This window comes from Enoplosus armatus, chromosome 14, assembly GCF_043641665.1.
Source record: "Enoplosus armatus isolate fEnoArm2 chromosome 14, fEnoArm2.hap1, whole genome shotgun sequence".
NCBI classification, from domain to species: Eukaryota; Metazoa; Chordata; class Actinopteri; order Centrarchiformes; family Enoplosidae; genus Enoplosus; species Enoplosus armatus.
The window spans coordinates 16,517,409-16,535,837 of record NC_092193.1 but is presented as its reverse complement, the minus strand read 5'-3'; the positions used below and the strand labels follow the sequence as shown (position 1 = coordinate 16,535,837).

General features: G+C 42.9%; 1 protein-coding gene across 1 annotated transcript; it reads left to right on the top strand.

Moving 5' to 3' along the window:
* The first annotated feature begins 4,657 nt into the window (after positions 1-4,657).
* scinlb (scinderin like b) lies at positions 4,658-17,477 on the top strand. The gene is made up of 17 exons (XM_070918272.1): positions 4,658-4,738; positions 7,060-7,247; positions 8,507-8,661; positions 10,410-10,571; positions 10,983-11,132; positions 11,492-11,581; positions 11,870-12,002; positions 12,317-12,405; positions 12,510-12,725; positions 12,819-12,952; positions 13,096-13,186; positions 14,351-14,521; positions 14,631-14,805; positions 15,376-15,491; positions 15,666-15,743; positions 15,915-15,975; positions 16,617-17,477. Exons 2-17 carry the CDS (start codon positions 7,067-7,069, stop codon positions 16,775-16,777), a joined length of 2,163 nt encoding a protein of 720 aa, XP_070774373.1. The 5' UTR covers positions 4,658-4,738; positions 7,060-7,066; the 3' UTR covers positions 16,778-17,477.
* The last annotated feature ends 952 nt before the right edge of the window (positions 17,478-18,429 follow it).

The following is an 18,429-nucleotide window of genomic DNA, read 5'->3' as shown; positions in this document are numbered from 1 at the left end:
AGTGTTCAAAAACAATATAGACTCAACAGAGTGCACAAGTAAGTGTAGAAAAAGAGTGTTTAACGCCAAGTGGCTCTTTTCCTAATAAAAACAAAAAGCCCATATTCACGTTGAGGAGTCTTATATTCAAATGTTTGTATAAAATAATTCAATGAATGTATGTAACCTGTGTAGTTATTAACTGGTCAGGCTTCAGTCCAGGTGCCTGCACATACTCACATGGAAGGACACCAAACACCACTGTGCAAAGGAAGAAATGACTGTAAAATAACAAGTTAATACTCATAAGAATCAATAAAATGATTCGTCTTAGAAGCTAACCTTCATTATTGCAGGTTTCCAGGAAGACTGAATCATCAGCCAACAATTACGGTCAGCCTCCATTAGTAGCACTTGGCTGGAGCTTCATATTGTACAGACAGATTTCAGATTTCAAACTATTCCTTTAAGTAAAATTTGGACTGCAGGACTTTTACTTGTTACTACTATGTCTTAAGTCAAGGATCTGATTACATCTGCCAACACTTCAACGACACCCGACTGCCAGTTGATTTAGAAGAACTACCAGTTTCATGTGCGGGAATTTGAATGTAGAAGATGGTTTGCGCAAAACAGAGCACTGAGGACAGTTGCAATGCTTGAAACCAGAGCCAGGCGTGTGTTCTGGGGTTATCTCAGGTAGATGTTAACCACACTGGTGCACATACACTAGAGCTGGGTGGTGGAGACGGGCTGCCTGGCACACAAGTTAACCACAGTTGCCAGTACATTGGCTAGCAGTGTTTGTCAAGCATAAGACACGGCTGATGTACTGTACAATAAAGTAATAATGCTATGATTAAAGCAACAAGGTCCTTGTTTGCTTGTTGTAACTTCAGGATGTTGGCTCTGTGGGTTGTGCCGCAAGAACGCAAGAATCACATGAGGTTCAGGCATGACAGAGTTTGATTACCTGTTTATTCTGTGCCTTGGTTGCTCACCAACTAAACTCATCACGCTCCATCTACTGCAATAGATGGGGGGGGGGGTTATAACACAGGTTATCTGTGTTTGTGCCCCTGACAGCTTCCTTCATAGCATTCAAAGTGACAAATGCCTTTCCGTATCAGTCACTAAGGAGCTGTGCAATCCTTATCGGACTGCCCACACACTCAGGAGAGCTAAAGGTAATTTTAACACGGACTGCCTGGAAGAAATGTAGAAGTCTGGCCTTGTCTTTTCACAGTACAGTGGCAACCTGTACCACCAGGGTTAACCTGTCGCAGCGACGCATAGACAGTTTTTCCATTTTACTGGAAGTCATTTAAGATAAGATGAAAGCTTTGTGATGCTCCACGATCCAGAGGCCGACTCCTCCTCGAGAGAAGAAGCAGAGATCTGCGGTAAAATCAAAAGCACAGTCTGGTCAGTTTCATGCACATATTCATGGAGTATAGGAGTTGGCCCACAGTTGTTTCACCAGGAGGGGCTGCACAGTTTGACTCAGCACAAAACAACCATTGATGGCTGACATTGATGAAAGGTCATTGCTATCTCCTCCCACAGCACTCCACAATCACCACGCTGCAGCTCACTGGTTTTGACCTTTCCCTCATTAAACTGAACCTTTTTACAGAAGGAGGGGGAGTGTGTACACTAGTTATTGTTTTTATGACAACCCAAGGTCTGAGGCATTTGCTTTTGTACTGGGTTTGGTGTGACTGACACTTGTGGTTAATGGTTTGTTGACCCCCACTGTTCCTGTTCAGTGTGTCATGTGTGACCCAAACCAGTTATCACGTCTTTACTGCGAAAACTTACAAAGATAACAGTGAGGGTGGGCAAACCTGCTGGAGCCACATTTCTGTCTGACAGCAATGTGTTTATTAGAGGGCTGGGTAATAGTTTGAAATGTTTTTCATAATATTGCCAATGTGATACCTGAGTTTCAGTACTGATACCAAACCTTGAGGAATGTTTTTCATTTAACACAATTAAAAAAAAATCTAAAAAGTAAAATATAGTCTAAAAACAAATGTCGTTCAAGGACTTTGTCTAACTAAAATTGGCAAAATTTTCATTTGAAATCAAGACCTATAGGAATAACTAAACAAGACCTGAAAGAAATAACACATCTGACCAGATATTTTGCTACTAAGCCCTAGTTTTTTTATGGACTCAACGCTTGAAAGCTGAAATGTGTCAGTGATTTTGCTGCTCCAACTTCACCGAGTTAAAATTTGATAGATTTTTTAATATTCATTCTTCTTCATTCAAATTTTTGAGACGATCAATACCACTCTCGTTTCTGTACGAATAAATGAAGCTCCAGTCGGTTAGCTTAGCATGGCACAAAGACTGAGAACGGCGAGACAGCTAGCCTGGCTCTATCTAACAGCACCTCTGAAGCTCACTGATGAACTAGTTTGTTTAAATCATACAAAAACCAAAGTGTAAACATGAGAATTTATGGTTTTACTGAAGGTTATGTGCCAGACGATTTCATAGTGCTGTAACTTCCTGGAGTCTTTTCATCACATGAGTTTGGACAGAGCCAGTCCAGCTGTTTCCCCCTATGTCCAGTCTTTATGCTAAGCTATAAGCTAACTGGCTGCTGGCTCCACCTACACATGCACCAGACATATATGAGAGTAGTATCGATCTTCTCATCTAACTGTCGGGACGAATGTGAGTAAGCGTATCTTCCCAAGATGATGAACTATTTATATAAGTTTGTCATAAGCACACAAACACTATAGTCTGTGGCAGAAAAACTTAAATACAACATATTGTTTGGGCCATTGTGGGGGGACATTTCTGCTTCATTTGCCTCAGTGAATTAGCATCATTCTCGCAGTCTAAGCCTCTGATTATAAGACTCTAATCCATTTTGGGTTGGTGGTATTGTCACTGAGGATGTGCATCAGTCAGCTGTCAGTGTGTGGCACAATGGGGCTCCGGCAGCCAGCCACTGGGCCTACATGTCGCATCCTGTTTGATGATAAGACTCACCCGACCCCCAGTCTGGCACCAGCGTTGTCCCACTGCCCGCATATAAACAAATGAGTTCAGAGTGAAGGTGTGGTCCCCGTAAAATCGAACCATTTACGTACAGAGACAGATGGAGGAAAGTGAACTCGATCACAGGGGACAGAAACCAGAAAGACAGAGACACAGGTGCTTCAGTCAAATTTGTATAGCACGCTCTTCAACACAAACACCAGACAAATGAGGAAATGAATGTCACATGTTTTTGGTTGTGATGTGTGATCACCAGCTGCTGGAGTCATCTATATCTAATGAAGTACAAACAGTGGGACCTTTACACTCATGTGTTCTGCATACAGGTCAATAATAACTTCAGGAAGGTTTTTTTTTTAACTGATGTTTCGCAAAACTGTCATTGTGAAATGGTATGTGAAAACGGTTTATCATCCCAACCCACTTACTTTTGAACTGCGAGATGTACAAAAGCAGTACTGTATTGTACTGTATCGCTGCCTCCATCATGTTAAAGCAGAAGTGGGCAGCGGAAGGTTTATAAGTCAGTACGCCAAATCTGAGAGAGAGAGAGAAAGAGCTATTTGCTCCCCATGAGCCAATTCTCAAGAAGACATCCTGAATTCAAGTGAAGTGTAACGTGAAGTTGTGTTGACGGCCACACCAGAGTGCAGTGTCCTCTCACATGAGTGCATTTAATTACCAGCTGTGGCATTGAGCAGTGGCTTTGTGCTGAAGCTTCTGCTTGGACATGGCTTTGTTTCTGCAGGATGTATACACATTGTCATCCTTGTGTGCGCAACATTCATGCATAAACAGCCATATTGCTCATCACCCCAGAGGCGAGGAAACATTAAGTAAACAAACCCACTGTCTGCAGACAGAGGAGGAGAGCTGTAGGTAGAGGCTGGGTGTGACCTGTGTGAGCATGCCTTCTGGTTTGAACTGGGATTTGCGGCGCAGCAGGTTCTGCAGAGTGGTAACAAAGAGCTGTGGTAAATAATGTGTTTGGTCGGTGTGTAATGAGACAGCACTCGTCCAAGTCAATATTTTGCCTCCTCTCTTAGTGGTATTGGTGGTGTCTGCTGTCTGCAGAGGTGCTTTTTGAAGCTGGACGGGTTTAAAAAATCACCCTTAAAATGAAAACACTTTCCTGTTGACTATTCCATGTAACTAGTGCCACCGTTTCCTGTATTCTTTTCCACATGAATCCTGTTGGCTCTGCATTCCAGGAAATCAAAGGGTGGCACCTTTTCCTCACTGCTAATTTTTTCTTTCAGTCACAAGATTCCTTAAAGCTAAAGACAAACACACACACTGTTGATTCAACTGCTGCTTCATGAATAAACTATTACTTGTCATGAACTTTGTTCCCAGTCTATCTGAACACTCCATAATCTTCACAGCAAACAGAGAGCACACAGTCAAGTTCACGCGACGCTGAGAGGGAAACAACTTTGAAAGTGAGTTCCTGAATGATCACAAGAGAGAGTTTAAATGCATCTTTGAGGAAATCCTATCTCACACAGGCTGACAGAAACATCTTTATCTTTGCTCCTGCTGTCGACCAATCGCTGCTCTGTATCCTCTTCAGCCAGACCCATGGACAGCCTGAACACTCCCTCCTCCTCCTCCTCCTCCTCCTCCTCCTCTAATACACATTAAAACATAAAGACGCTCCACACTCGGCTCACTCCCACATCTACACCCTCCATCAGCGGTTCTGCTCCTCTCTCCTGTGTGATTCATCCTGCAAACTGTGAGTTGTCTTCTTCCTGTGGACATGCATGCACCTTCTGTGATTTTACGGACTTTGATTTATCTGACAAGCCCTTTTTTAGATCGTGCAGGACTTCACAAGATCAAGCCTGCGCAGCTCGCGTAGTCAAACTGACTTGATACTCGCTGTGTTTTTGTGGGGTTTTTTTCTGGCTCTGATGTGGCCTCACAAGTTCAGTTCACGACTGTGAAGTTTGGAGCGATTGGATTTCCAGATGTGGAAAGTCTCCGTTCATTTCTCCGTCATGAGTCACAGCAGCAGACAGGGAAAGCGCCGAAAACAGAGGAACAAAAACGTCTCGATTTATTATGGAAACAGGCTATTGCATTGCTTGTCAAAGGGAAAATACTTAGTTATTTTCTGTTATTATGCTGTGAGTGAAATGGAGCGCCAGTACCTGCGATAGAAGTGCAGGAAGTAGTAGTTTGGATGTTATGTAATATTCAAAAAAAGGAAAAAAAAGACGGAGCTGTGCAAATTGTAAATATGACTTCATATGAAGGCCACATGGATGAATAGTGGCTTCTGTTCTATTTTGTTATTTACACTTCAATCCAGTTGAATAAACAAGAGGAGCATCCTGACAGCCTGGCCTCCACTCTGCCCAGTCAGCAGAGGGAAAGCAGAGCTGGTGGAAGCAGCACATCAGATGAAGTCACTCATTAGAGATGCTCTTCCCAGCAGACACATCTGCATTCATCCCCACAGACCTGCAGCATTAGGATCAGCATTACGTCCCAGCAGTGTTATTGACAGTGCGTCTGGCTCTTTAATGTGGCCGTCCATTACTCTTGAGTGGTCTGAAGATTTATTTATTGATCAGCCCGTTACAGGAAGTCCACTGGGTGTTTTCCTCTCTGCACTGAAACCCGAGCTGCTCATTGAACACACAGCTGAACAAACTCCACAGCAATATTCCTCCTTCAGGTGGTGGTGATGTGTGATTGTTTGGATTATCTCTGGCTGGCACGTTTGATGTATTCTTGTCTGACTGAAAATAAGAATACACAATGAGCAGGTGCAGGATGTATGTGGACCACAGGGCAAAGTATGGAGTGTAAGCTGCAACAGACACGAGGAAGTGGGCAGTGGACGTTGCCAGTTGACGTCAGCCTCACTGCAGCAATAATCCTGCCACACCGATCTGTAATCTGGCTCTTGTGTAATCGTTTCAAACGTAAATCTTCATAATCTCTCAACTTTAGTGGTGCAAAGGCTCCACTCTCGCTTTGATGATTTGTTAATCTAACTTTCTTTTACTTTGGATGCCAGGTTCGGTGACACTGAAGAGTTAAACTGTGCCACAGTTATTTCACAAGATCAGTTTATTGAAGCCGTCTGCAGTAGTAGTACAGTAATATTTGGCTTTGTTTTCAGTCTCTGTCAGCTATAAAAACATAAAATACTAGAATTGAAAAATTAGATAATGCGCGTCGTTGCTGTGTGTACAGTAGTGGTTATCTCTCTTATGTTGGCAGGAGTATTATTTACTTATTGTGATTGTTATTGATCTACTGATAATGGTTAAAAGTTCCTGCACCAATCTGGTTTCAGTTAAAAACATACTTTATTTCAGACAATGTGGCTTTTATAAGCTTTATTTTCAGAATTATTTTCTTGTGTGACAATTTATACAGGACTTTGACATGAACATACGCTCAAAGTAACTTTAAAACCATGCATCTCTAAGTTTTTCATGACAATCAGTCTTGTGACAATGCATTTTTGAGAATACCTCAACACTACATTTTGGGTTTCAGTGCACCAAGAAATAGGAGAACTTTCCCAACCCATCAAAGAGAATTGAATCCTAAAGATTATGTGAAAATTTAAATGTTTCCTCAAATAAGGAGAGGTGTGTTTTGTCAGTGACAAACGTCAAATAAATGTCAGATACAATTCATGTAAGAGAATCACCCCAACAACTAATGCAGCTGAACAATTTACAGATGTGACGGCAGCAGCTGTAGATGACTTATAATTATAGCTGTAAGAAGTAGTTTGTCTGGTTTTGTTGATACACTGAAAGTCCAAATATGGTGAGAGGCCTCCTATCAGGTTATGACATGTATTTATAGTCTCTCTCAACTGTTAGCCACAACTCTACAAACGCATGCTGCATCTCTCTGTCTTCCTCTGTGTCTTTAGGTTTGCATTCACAAGGTTCCATTTGCAAAGTTTTGAAAGGCAAAACCATTAAATTCACTCCCTGTCTGTCTCCTGTCTCCCTCGGGCCTCCTCCATATTTACTCTCCGTCTCCTTCTTTCTTCATCGTCTCTCATCTCTGTCTTTCTCTCAGAGCCATCATGGTTTCCCATAAGGAGTTCGTGGGTGCAGGAAAGCAGCCGGGGCTGCAGGTGTGGCGTATCGAGAACTTGGACCTGAAGCCGGTTCCTAAGGCCCTGCATGGCAGCTTCTACACCGGGGACGCCTACCTGCTGCTCTTCACCACCTCAGCCCCCTCATACAACATACACATGTGGCTGGGTAAGACATGGACACACACTGTGCCCCTCAGTATCGGAACAACATGGTAATAATCACATGTTTGGCTACTTAAAATTTTAAATTTGATTACTTTTTGAACAACATGCTGCTAATGGACATCTTACTGTTCGTCTTGCTTTATAAAAAGTATGTTGTAATGCTGTTTTCAAAACAGGAAGCACTGCATTTCTGAGAAATAACCAACACACTTGGAAGCAGAAGCCATTTTACTGCAGCGTGCTCCCTAAATGTTATCGCTTGTTTGTTTGTTTTCTGTTTGACAATTGACAGTTTGAGTGGTTATATGATGCCCCGAGGTGACAAAGAGAAGTAAAATATCTACATGTCTACAAAGTAACTTCCTCCAAAGCTGAGCCACATACATGGCACAAGGCTGAACATCCATGCATTCTGATACTTACACCCATAGAAACACAGAAACAAACACACTAAAAAGTTTCAGGTAATATGAGACTAAAGGAGCGATTCAAACTTCCTAATGGGGTTGCTACACTAAAGCTGTGGTTTTGAACTCACTAGATCGCATCTGATCTCAGTGCTTAAACATCCTCTGCTGTATGAATCACTGAAGATCTCCGCTCTCAAATTCACACCAGTTTGTGAAATTCCTCTCTGCCACACGGCCCCCTCTCTGTGTTGCCTGCTGTCATCGTCGGCTCTGTTCAGGCCTGTGCAGAACGAACAGTGACACATAACTTTAAGCTACTTCAAGTCCTAAATTGAAGGCAAAGTCTTCTCATGCTTGGTAAATTTTCAGTTACGTAACAAGAACAGAGACCTAAAAGAACCCGCTGCATGAGTCACATCTGGAACACCCCTGAAGGCACCAGTCTCTGTATGTTTGTTGCGTTCCCAGCCAGTCCTCCTCCAGTGCCAGGACACAGACAGTCCTGTTAGTTCTCAGCTGCCATTGCAACGATCTCTAAGATGTTGAAGTAGAAATAACACAAGGTCGTAATTAATCCCTCTGTCTGGGACCGATGTTAGTCATGTAAAAGTATGGAATAGTTTTAGCCATCAGACAGTAATTGCAGGATACAAAGAAAGCGGCTCTGCTGCAGATGTGGTTGATGTGATTCAAAGCCTCCAGTCCTGACTCAGAGGTCCCATAAGGTCACTGCAGGAACTTAAGTGCTGCAGTTTGCTCTGCTAATGTAAAATAAATTCATGCGTTTGTGAGAAACTCGATACTAGGGGAAAAATAAGACAGTTTGACTACAAATGTCCCTTTCCTGCAGGGGACGAGTGTTCACAGGATGAGAGTGGAGCGGCGGCCATCTTTGCCACGCAGCTGGATGACTTCCTGGGCGGTGGGCCGGTGCAGTACAGGGAGCTGCAGAACTGCGAATCCAACACCTTGCTGGGGTACTTCAAGTCAGGGATCAAGTACCAGGTGAGCTCCACTGTTCGGCAGAGACAACTTCGGACAGGTGGTGTCAGATCAGTGGTTCCCAAGCTGGGGGTCGGGTAAACATCAGCATGTTAGCATTGTCATTGTGGGTATATTAGCATGCTGATGTTAGCATTTAGCTCAAAGCTCTGCTGTGCTTAAGTACAGCCTCACAGAGCCTCTAGCATGGCGCGAGTCTCGTTTCTTTTTAAATACTGAACAGTTTCATCCTCTTTAAACAGTATATATAGACAGATGTGGTCGTGCATTGCTGTACATTAAGTGTTTACAAGAAAAAAGGGTTGGGGACTATTCTTCTATTGTGTTTTCTGTCTGCAGATCAAAAATATACACTATAAAATATAAAGTGAGCAGTAAAAAGGTTATGATGACAAAAAAACATACAAATGGAGCAACAATGTGTCTCAGAACATTCTTTGACCTAAATATATCTCCATGGTTTAATGATTGTCAGCATCTCATGAACTTTGCCACGGTGTTAAGCTGATGAGTCTGAAGTTCAGAGGAAACACAATATTCCTTTTTCGCTGTATGCGTCCCAGGGTGTGTCTGACTGACTGTAACCGAGGCAACCAGCCTGTTCATAGGAGGGCATTTTGAAAGTCAAAAGTTAGGCCCCTTTTTTTTTACCCGCCATCTGTTTCTTGTTACCATGAACACCATCCAAACCCGCTTCTGGCTCTAGCTGGATGTAATTAGTCCAGAGTCTTGTTTACTACTTTTGCAAAGTTGGAGGATGGAAACTCTGCTCTGCACATGTGCAGAAACACAGTTCACATACACACACGCTTACACAGTGTTCTTCAGAAAAAGAGCGAGAAACAGAACTAAACCTCATTATCTCTTCATAGTTTGGGTAACTCCACTGTTGGGAAACAATCTTTCCATTAGAATAAACAGAGCCTGCATTGTTGCCATGGAAAATTTGACTGCCTCTCTCTTGAGAAAGGCACAAAGATGAACAGCACGAATGTGGTTTCCATTTTGAGGCCTAAATAGCCACTCCTCCAGATGCTAACAAGACTCTGTGACTTTGTGGGTAAATGCTAAGCCCTCAGTGGACATTTTAAGAACAAGAAAGTCCCTCTTTGTTTTTGTTCTCACGAAGTGACAGGGCTTGATCTCAGCTTTAGTTTCTACATGCTGAAAAGCCCATCAAACATCATCTATGAAATGCAGTCACATTGCTTTTTCTCCAGCAGAAACTTCTGTTTGCAGCGTTTAATTTGCATGCCTTGTAAATACCTGTTTTGTTTAATGGCTTCACCAAGGACGGCACATTACGAGACAACCCTGCCTCCCAGGTACACCACTGTTGCACAGAACAGACATGATCCTCCTTTTCAGAAGCAGGCATCGTGTTAGTTTGGTGTTTCCCATTTCATAAGGTTTATTGGCTTTGTGAGCTGAGATTTATAATACATGTTAATCTCATTATTTGGCAGCGCAATTTACAGCCTTTTGTCCTCTGAGGTTTTTCGTTGTTGTGTAAAACTCATTTCACCCTCACTGTGCAGCAAATGTTGAGCTGTGTGTCTCATGAATTCATCTGACTCCACACATCCTGCCGCAGACCTTTCAGTAGTGCATTTGTGACCGTTTATTTGGCTAACATGTAGTGTTTATTAACTAAAACTGTGCACATCATGTAAAATGTGGGCCTTTTTCTCCCTTTAACTGTGAGCTTTCCTGGTATATGACCTCACTTCAATTATTATTTTTTGTCACAGAAAGGAGGCGTGGCCTCAGGTTTTCAGCATGTGGTGACCAATGACATGAACGTGAAGCGCCTGCTGCACATCAAGGGTCGGAGGGCCATCAGAGCAACAGAGGTGGACATGTCCTGGTCCAGCTTCAACAAGGGAGACTGCTTCATTATTGATCTGGGCAAGGTGAGCTGGGTTTTATCTGGGTTTTAGTATGTGTGTGTAAGAGTATCTATCTAGCTGGATTACATTCCACACTGTGTCTGTCATAATGGTAATGACATAGCTCATATACTATACTCTCATACATCTGCACTGTAATAAGTTATTTACTGTGAAAGTTAAGACTTGCGACTTGATTCACAGGAACTGATGCAGCTGGTGATAATTAAAACCCACCTACTGGTGCTAGTTCCAGATCACGGTTGCTCATGACGTGATGTAAAGAGGACATATAATGAGTTTGTTTGGCTGCACTGTAAACAGATACGCCAGTTGCTCCTCTGTTATATGTCCAGGATTCAGGGAACTGTAGTATAACTTAAATCTTAAATATTCTAACTTTGATATCCATTTCCTGCCTCCTCTCTCCTGCAGGACGTCTACCAGTGGTGTGGCAGTGAGTGTAATCGTTTTGAGAAGCTGAAGGCTGCTGGGGTCACAATCGACATCAGAGATAATGAGAGAAACGGCAGAGCCAAACTGCACGTAGTGGAGGAGGGTGAAGAGCCGGCAGCAATCATAGAGGTGACACACAATTACACACACACACACCCCTTATTTTATTTCCCTCTCCTGGTGAATCTCAGTCATGCACTGGAGTTTTCACCCCAAAGGTGATCACTTGTGAGCAGAAGCTATAAGTGTTATTGATGCATTTCACGGCCGCTGAGTTAGTCAGCGTGGGAACGAGTGGACACAATGCTGTCCTTTGTAAAGCGCTGCTCATGTGCCAACTCAGTGCCAAGGCGGCATTGTAAATACTTCCTTTACAACAGTAGAGGAGGGTAAACTCCAGAGAGAGAGGCCTAGTGAGAGACAAAGGAGGGGGGGGTTATGACAAAAAGAGGAACAGAATAAAATTATTCATTCCTCTGGTTGTGTAGGCTCTGGGGCCCAAAACCACCATTGCCCCCAGTACTCCGGATGATGACAAGGTGGACTCCTCCAACAGGAAAAAGGGTGCCCTCTACATGGTGAGTAATACAATTGACAATTAAACTGAATTTAAATAAATGTGACTTTGATTTCTGGGTGGAAAATAAGATTTCATAACTCAGACTACAAAGGGATATTTCACTAAGCAGGATTGGAAATTTAGCCTGATCATTGTGAAAAAGATTGTGCTGCATTCTTGTGGCACTGATTTGAATTTGAAGAACAACGTCATTACAATGTTATGTTATTACATAACAAATAAAAATGCTGAAGAATTACGTCCCCACTCAACTGTACACTTGCTACGCTGTCCCTCTGCTTCGTAGATCTCCGATGCAGCTGGTCCGATGAAGTTGTCCTCCGTGGCTCCGTCCAGTCCCTTCAAACAGGCCATGTTGTCTCCTGAGGAGTGCTACATCCTGGACAACGGGGTGGACAAGAACATCTTTGTTTGGAAAGGTGCCGACACAATAACGCAGCATTTATTTACACACAATTTAGTTTTGGCACTGAGAGGCCGCATTTACAGTAAATCTGGTCAGAGATCAGTCTGAGGTGATTTGAAACCTCCTGGAAGTGGATATATTCAATGAAACATGTGCAATGGAAGAAGCCCAGTTGATTATCCCACTACATACCTGCCTTCTCCAAGCTCCACGCAGTTTATTACAAAGATTCTCTCTCCAAGTGGCATGAGGGAGAGACAAATTGCAGCATGTTTTTGAGAATGAATGGCCATCTCATCGTGTCACGTCTTATCTGACTCCAACCAGGTCCCAAGGCCAACATGGCAGAGCGTAAAGCAGCCATGTCAGCAGGTCAGCAGTTCATCAAAGACAAGGGATACTCCGCTAAGACACAGGTAAAGCTGACATGTGCATAATCACTCATCACAGCCTCTTGTTTCCACATCATTAGTCTGATTAATGTAAAATTCATCCAAATAATGCTTAAAACCCCTTGCAGATCCAAGTGCTTCCTGCCGGAGCTGAGACGACTCTGTTCAAACAGTTCTTCAGCGACTGGAGGGACAAAGACGAGACCACGGGCCCCAGCAAGGCCTACACCATCGGCAGCATAGCCAAAGTGGAACAGGTGCCCTTTGATGCCTCCACCCTGCACTCCAACAAGGCCATGGCAGCCCAGCACGGCATGGTGGATGACGGCAAGGGCAAGGTCCAGGTACGAGTGCGCTAAAAGTTTGAATAACAAAAGGCCCAGATAAAAGGTGGTGTGGTAAGGTTGGGTAAAAACGGCTTGTGGTCTGGCTTTCAGATTTGGCGCGTTGAGAACGGCGCAAAGGTCCCTGTGGATCCCTCCTCCTACGGTCACTTCTACGGTGGTGACTGTTACCTCATCCTCTATAGCTACAGACTGGGGGGCCGCGAGCAACACATCATATACACCTGGTGGGTAAAAAGAAAGATCCATACAAATGTGCATGTTCAGTGTAGCTCTAGTAAAGCATGCGCTCACATTAACCAGTCTAAGACCACATACACACCAGTAAATGACGTGTGTGTGTGTGTGTGTGTGTGTGTTTCTGTGTCAGGCAGGGGCTGAAGTGCACACAGGACGAGTTGGCAGCCTCTGCGTTCCTCACAGTGAAGCTCGATGACTCAATGGGAGGATCCCCGGTTCAGGTCAGAGCTCGACGCCGACGCACTGCTCACCTTTACATCACGTATGAAAACAAGTTCAGATTCTGTACAGTCCCATCGTAATCCCCAATATTTGATTAAATGAAAACCAGACCTGGCTGGTTTTGGATGAGTTATTTTTCCGAGAAGCTGACATGAATAGACAAAGATGCAGTTGCTCAAGTTCTCTGAATACGAGAAGAGTATTGTGGAAGTTGAGTAGGAAGTTGCGGCTAAGGTGTCCAAATTGAGAACTTACATGAAACTTTTACAATAACATGTAATGTTTACCTTCTTATTAATTAGCTCATTAAACTTTGTACATAAGTTGTACAAAGTTGTTTTCTTAGGTATAAATGATGACTTTAATATCTCACCGAAACAGGAGAGCATAATGTCTCGATATCAGCACTGTGGAAAAACAAAGTGGAGCTGCCCTTTTAGTGTTTATGAGAGTTCAGCTCCTCAAATCTATTAAACCTAATTATTACAGAGGATTAAGGACAGCTGAGCAGGACCCAAAATCTCAAGACTTGCCATAAAAAAACAACTAACCTCAGACAACCAGCAGAGGGCAGTGCCACTGTAATGTTCATTTCGATATGCTCTACTCAAACTACTGCACTTCCATGTGTATCATCATTTCAGGATTTACAACATCTTCGTTGAGTTGAAATGTGAAGCTTCAATTCAAAACTGGATCAGTTACTTAAAAAAGAGTTTCATCTATTTATTTATTTCTCTATCCCAGTGATAGTAGGCATCAAACAAACCCATTCACATGTCCATTTACCACAAATTACATGCACTTTAAATCACAGGTAGCATTTGTGATCCATGCTGCTGTGTTTGAGGAATTTGATTGTACTTGTTCTCTGATTTCAGGCATCCACTGGTTTCTGTTCAATTCTGAATGGAACTATATGAAAATCAATTAGCAGCCTATACAAAATTTGTGGTTAAAGAGATAAAACTTATTTGCATGGTCCTTCAAAAGCTTACTGTTGCTAAGCCCAAAAATCAGGATATAGTCCAAACACTTACTCTGTTGCTACATCATTTACATGTAGATGTTAATATATTTTTTTCTTACATGTAAGCTGAACTAGGATAGTTATAAGAGCCACCAACCTACATGGTGACGTTTTTTAATGACTTCATCCATAGGTGAGAGTTACTCAGGGCCAGGAGCCTCCACACCTGATGAGTCTGTTCCAGGGCAAACCCATGATCATCCACAGCGGGGGAACGTCACGCAAAGGTGGCCAGTCACAGGCCGGGAGCACTCGCCTCTTCCACATCCGACAGAGCTCTTCCCGCGCTACCCGGGCCGTGGAGGTGAGCTGTCCGCCTGCACAAGGACTTGTTGTTGTTGTCACCTCCTCACAGGACACTGTGCAGAGATTTCTGATGTCCGCCTCTCACCTGTATACACGTGTTTCCTCAGGCCGACGCCTCTGCTTCCAGCCTGAACACCAACGATGTGTTTGTGCTGAAATCCCCGGGCGCCCTGTTTGTGTGGAGGGGCGTTGGTGCCAGTGATGAGGAGATGGAGGCTGCCAAGCATGTGGTGGGCTTCCTGGGTGGCAGTCCCAGCCACGTGTCGGAGGGCAAAGAGCCAGGTGGGTGTCCCCTGAGGACCAATATACTACAAATTATTAGGATAGAAGGGTTGCTACTTTATACTTATCCCCCATGAAAATAAACTGGGGGACTAAATATACAAGTTCCTTTATATATTTGCCAAAAGTGATATTTTAGGGGACATCGTAGACAAGGCTGGTCTGATTTTGACTATTATTTGACCCTCCAATGGCTGTGGAATAACTTTAAGCCAAACGTTGTATGTAAATGAGTTATACTTTATCTAAGTCATTGATCTGTTACATCTTTTAAGAAGATACTAGACTAGCTAAACATGAAAGGTCCTAACTGCTACAGAGTCATTGCTATATGCTGTATTGTGCCATGCAGGTCTAGGTCTTTTCTAAGTTACAGTGATTGGCCTGATGAGACATAGCCGATTTCGATTAAACTTGAAAAGATGATGCATCTTGTTAGTGACTGGCCCAAATAGTGGCTGCATCATTCCTGGTGGAGGACGTGGTTCACTTCCTGTTCAGACAAACAAAGCACCAAATATGGGACAAACTACTTGGAGCTGATGGCTGTCGTATTTTCATCCCTCCCAGGTGATTTCTGGTCTGCTCTTGGCGGCAAGAAGGAGTACCAGACCTCCAAGAGTCTGCAGAACACCATCAATCCCCCACGTCTGTTTGGCTGCTCCAACAAAACTGGAAGACTTATTGTAAGTCAAAAAGTGAAATGATGAGAGTAGGAAGTAAAGACTCATTTGCTGCAGATGTGATTTTAATTGGCTTCATCAAGTCAACACAGTTATGTTAATATGCTGTAATATACAATATTTCTCTCACATATCGACACACAGTCAGTCTGAGTTTTCTTCTGCACTGTTTATCAGGTTGAAGAAGTTCCAGGGGACTTCACTCAGTCAGACCTGGCCACTGATGATGTCATGCTCCTAGATACCTGGGACCAGGTAAGATGAGCTCTCTGTCATCGCCATTAGGGCTTGAAATAAAAAGATTTGTGTGTCTGAAATGTCCTTTTTTAGAGTTCAGAGACTCCACAGACTAGATGGAGGCATACATACTCTTAAACTCTGCATAACTGGAGACTGAGTGACTGAGTGTGTTTCTCTTCCCTGTAGATCTTCCTTTGGGTTGGCAATGAGGCTAATGCAGAGGAAAGGACCGGAGCTCCCAAAATAGGTTTGTTGCACGAAAACCCTACAGGAAGAAACAAATGTACCACTCACATCACACAGTCTTGCTTCGGATATTTTCTGCCAGAAAGCACTATGGAGTCGTAGCCGTTGGGTTTAATTAAAGTCAAAGATTTTAAAGGCATCCTGCATCCTAAGCAGGATGACAATAAACTTTGTGTGTTGTTACGTTCCAAAACAATCACTCACAAATTCACTTGACAGTAAAAACAGATTTTCTTAAAAATCTCACACTTCACCATTTCCTGCTCTGATGATCCACTGTCACCATTAACATGCACTACCACTAGCCTTCAATACTGAAAGGTGCAAGTATTTTCAGATTTTGTTAAGAAAATGCTCATTGTAAGTTTTCCTAAGTCATCCAACTTTAGAGCTAAAAAGAGAGTGACACTTGCATTTGCTAAGTGGCCTTAAACACAACTCCAAATGAATGATCATGTTGCTCTGCATGTGTTAATGTGTTAATGTTAACTGTTTGCACGTATGAGCTTACAAGATGGTGATATGTTTAAATGTTTCATTTACAACCAAGTGGTAAAAAAATTTATTTATTCAAAGACTGTTTTTACACTTTGTCTCCTGTGTTCTATCTATCCCTTCCTCTATCTACTTCTTGTCATGCAGCAAAAGACTATGTGGACTCAGACCCCTCTGGTCGCAGAGGACTGCCCATCACCACCATCAAACAGGGAGCAGAGCCTCCAACTTTCACTGGCTGGTTCCAGGCTTGGGATCCTAAGATGTGGGAGACGGATCCGTTGGACAGAATCCGTGCCCGTTTCTGAACACGAGACCCAGGCTCCTACCTGTCCAACGCTTCCTATTGCCATTTTTTTTATCTTATAACTCCAATCCCTAAGTGCCAAAACCCATGTTATCACTGTTATCAGGCTGAATGGCTGCCTCTATGCCTTGGTCACGGTGCAGTGCATCGGACTTCATAAACAGGAATTCATCATATCAGTAGTCAAATGACTTCCTGTAGCAACATTATCTTTAATTGATAGAAGTGGTTTATTGATCTGTTGCATCCAACAGCTTGTCGCCTTCACATATTTATCTAAGACCCTAATATGAATAGGAAATATAGGAAAGGAAGCCATTTTAGACAGCTGGATGTATCCCCTGATTCTCTCTGCGCTCTTTCACTGCAGGACACTTGTGTTGAGAAGACACCGTCATGCTTTCCTTTCTGTCGGGCTTCACAGTCTTCTTTTCATACTGAAACAGTCTGTCAGACAGAAACAGTTTACCCCATTGCTCCGCTTTGTCTACATGTGTTGTGTTTCATCATTGGTACTGGAATGCTGTACACTTACTAAGTTGCATGCTGCATTTCTGTTTTAAATCATAGTCTGTGCTTGTGAATTTTAAAAGGTGTACAGTGGTATGTAAGCGTGTCAGTTGTGTCAACTCTTTATTACTTGACCCTTAAATGCTCACACGGATGGCTTTTAAATAAAACTCCCAGTATTTCAAACCTTTCATTTTGTATTTGAACATTTTCAAGGCTAATGAATAAAGGAAGAAGGTTAATCCCAAATATGCACATTCATGCACATTCTGCCAGCACCCGCATTTATAATTTGAATCAAACCTACAGAAACTGTCACAAGGTTTATCAGCCAGCTCTCACTGAGTTTCTCTCTCCTCTCTCGGGAAGAGAGAATGGGATCTTGTTGCAGCTCGCAGCATCTGTCTTAGCAGGAAGAAAACATGAAAGCTCAGTTCACAGCTGGGCTGTCCTTCAGGATGCACAGACGCACAGGTTTCTTACAGAAGACACAGCAGCCAGTGTTACAACCTGGAAATTTCTATATCCTGCAATGATATTGAGAATCGAGTCATCGAGCATTGTGTGATTTCTTAAATACAGTATATGAATATGTATATGGATGTAGCACAAACTCAGTGAAAGCCCATTAACCCAACCCATCCTGTGAGAGAATTAATTAATACTTCAACAGGACGTCTACGGCCCTGTGTGAAAACCAAAAGCACCCTAAAGAGACAGATTTACCACATACAGACCAGGGAAAGTTCAAAAATCCGTTGGGGCGAGATGAGTTTCAGTGTTTTTAGGATTTTTGGAAAATATGTGATAAGCAGATCAATAAAAGAAAAAAATGACCAACTGTGAACCTCCATGACAATTGGAGATGCAGATGAACTCAATCTGCAGATGAAGATCAGGTCACATGACTGAAAGCTCCAAAACAACTGCAAAATGGACGTTGAGGAGAGGTTGTTTTGTCTGCTGTTCCAAGAGTTAACTGAACTGAACTGATCCTCAACTTTTGAACCAAGTAGTCTTTAAAATGCTCAGAAAAATAAAAAATGGAACATCTACAAGTCCAACTTCGCAATCCCCATTTGCTGATGAAGATGTGAGAGAAAGCTCCAGGAAAGTTACTAAATGGACCTTGTGGTGAGACTG

Coding starts and splice junctions, on each gene's coding strand:
- scinlb (XM_070918272.1), top strand. CDS start 7,067: ATGGTTTCCCATAAGGAGTTCGTGGGTGCAGGAAAGCAGCCGGGGCTG. Junction 12,726..12,818: donor ACGGCAAGGGCAAGGTCCAG/GTACGAGTGCGC, acceptor TCTGGCTTTCAG/ATTTGGCGCGTTGAGAACGG. Junction 14,806..15,375: donor GTCGGAGGGCAAAGAGCCAG/GTGGGTGTCCCC, acceptor CATCCCTCCCAG/GTGATTTCTGGTCTGCTCTT.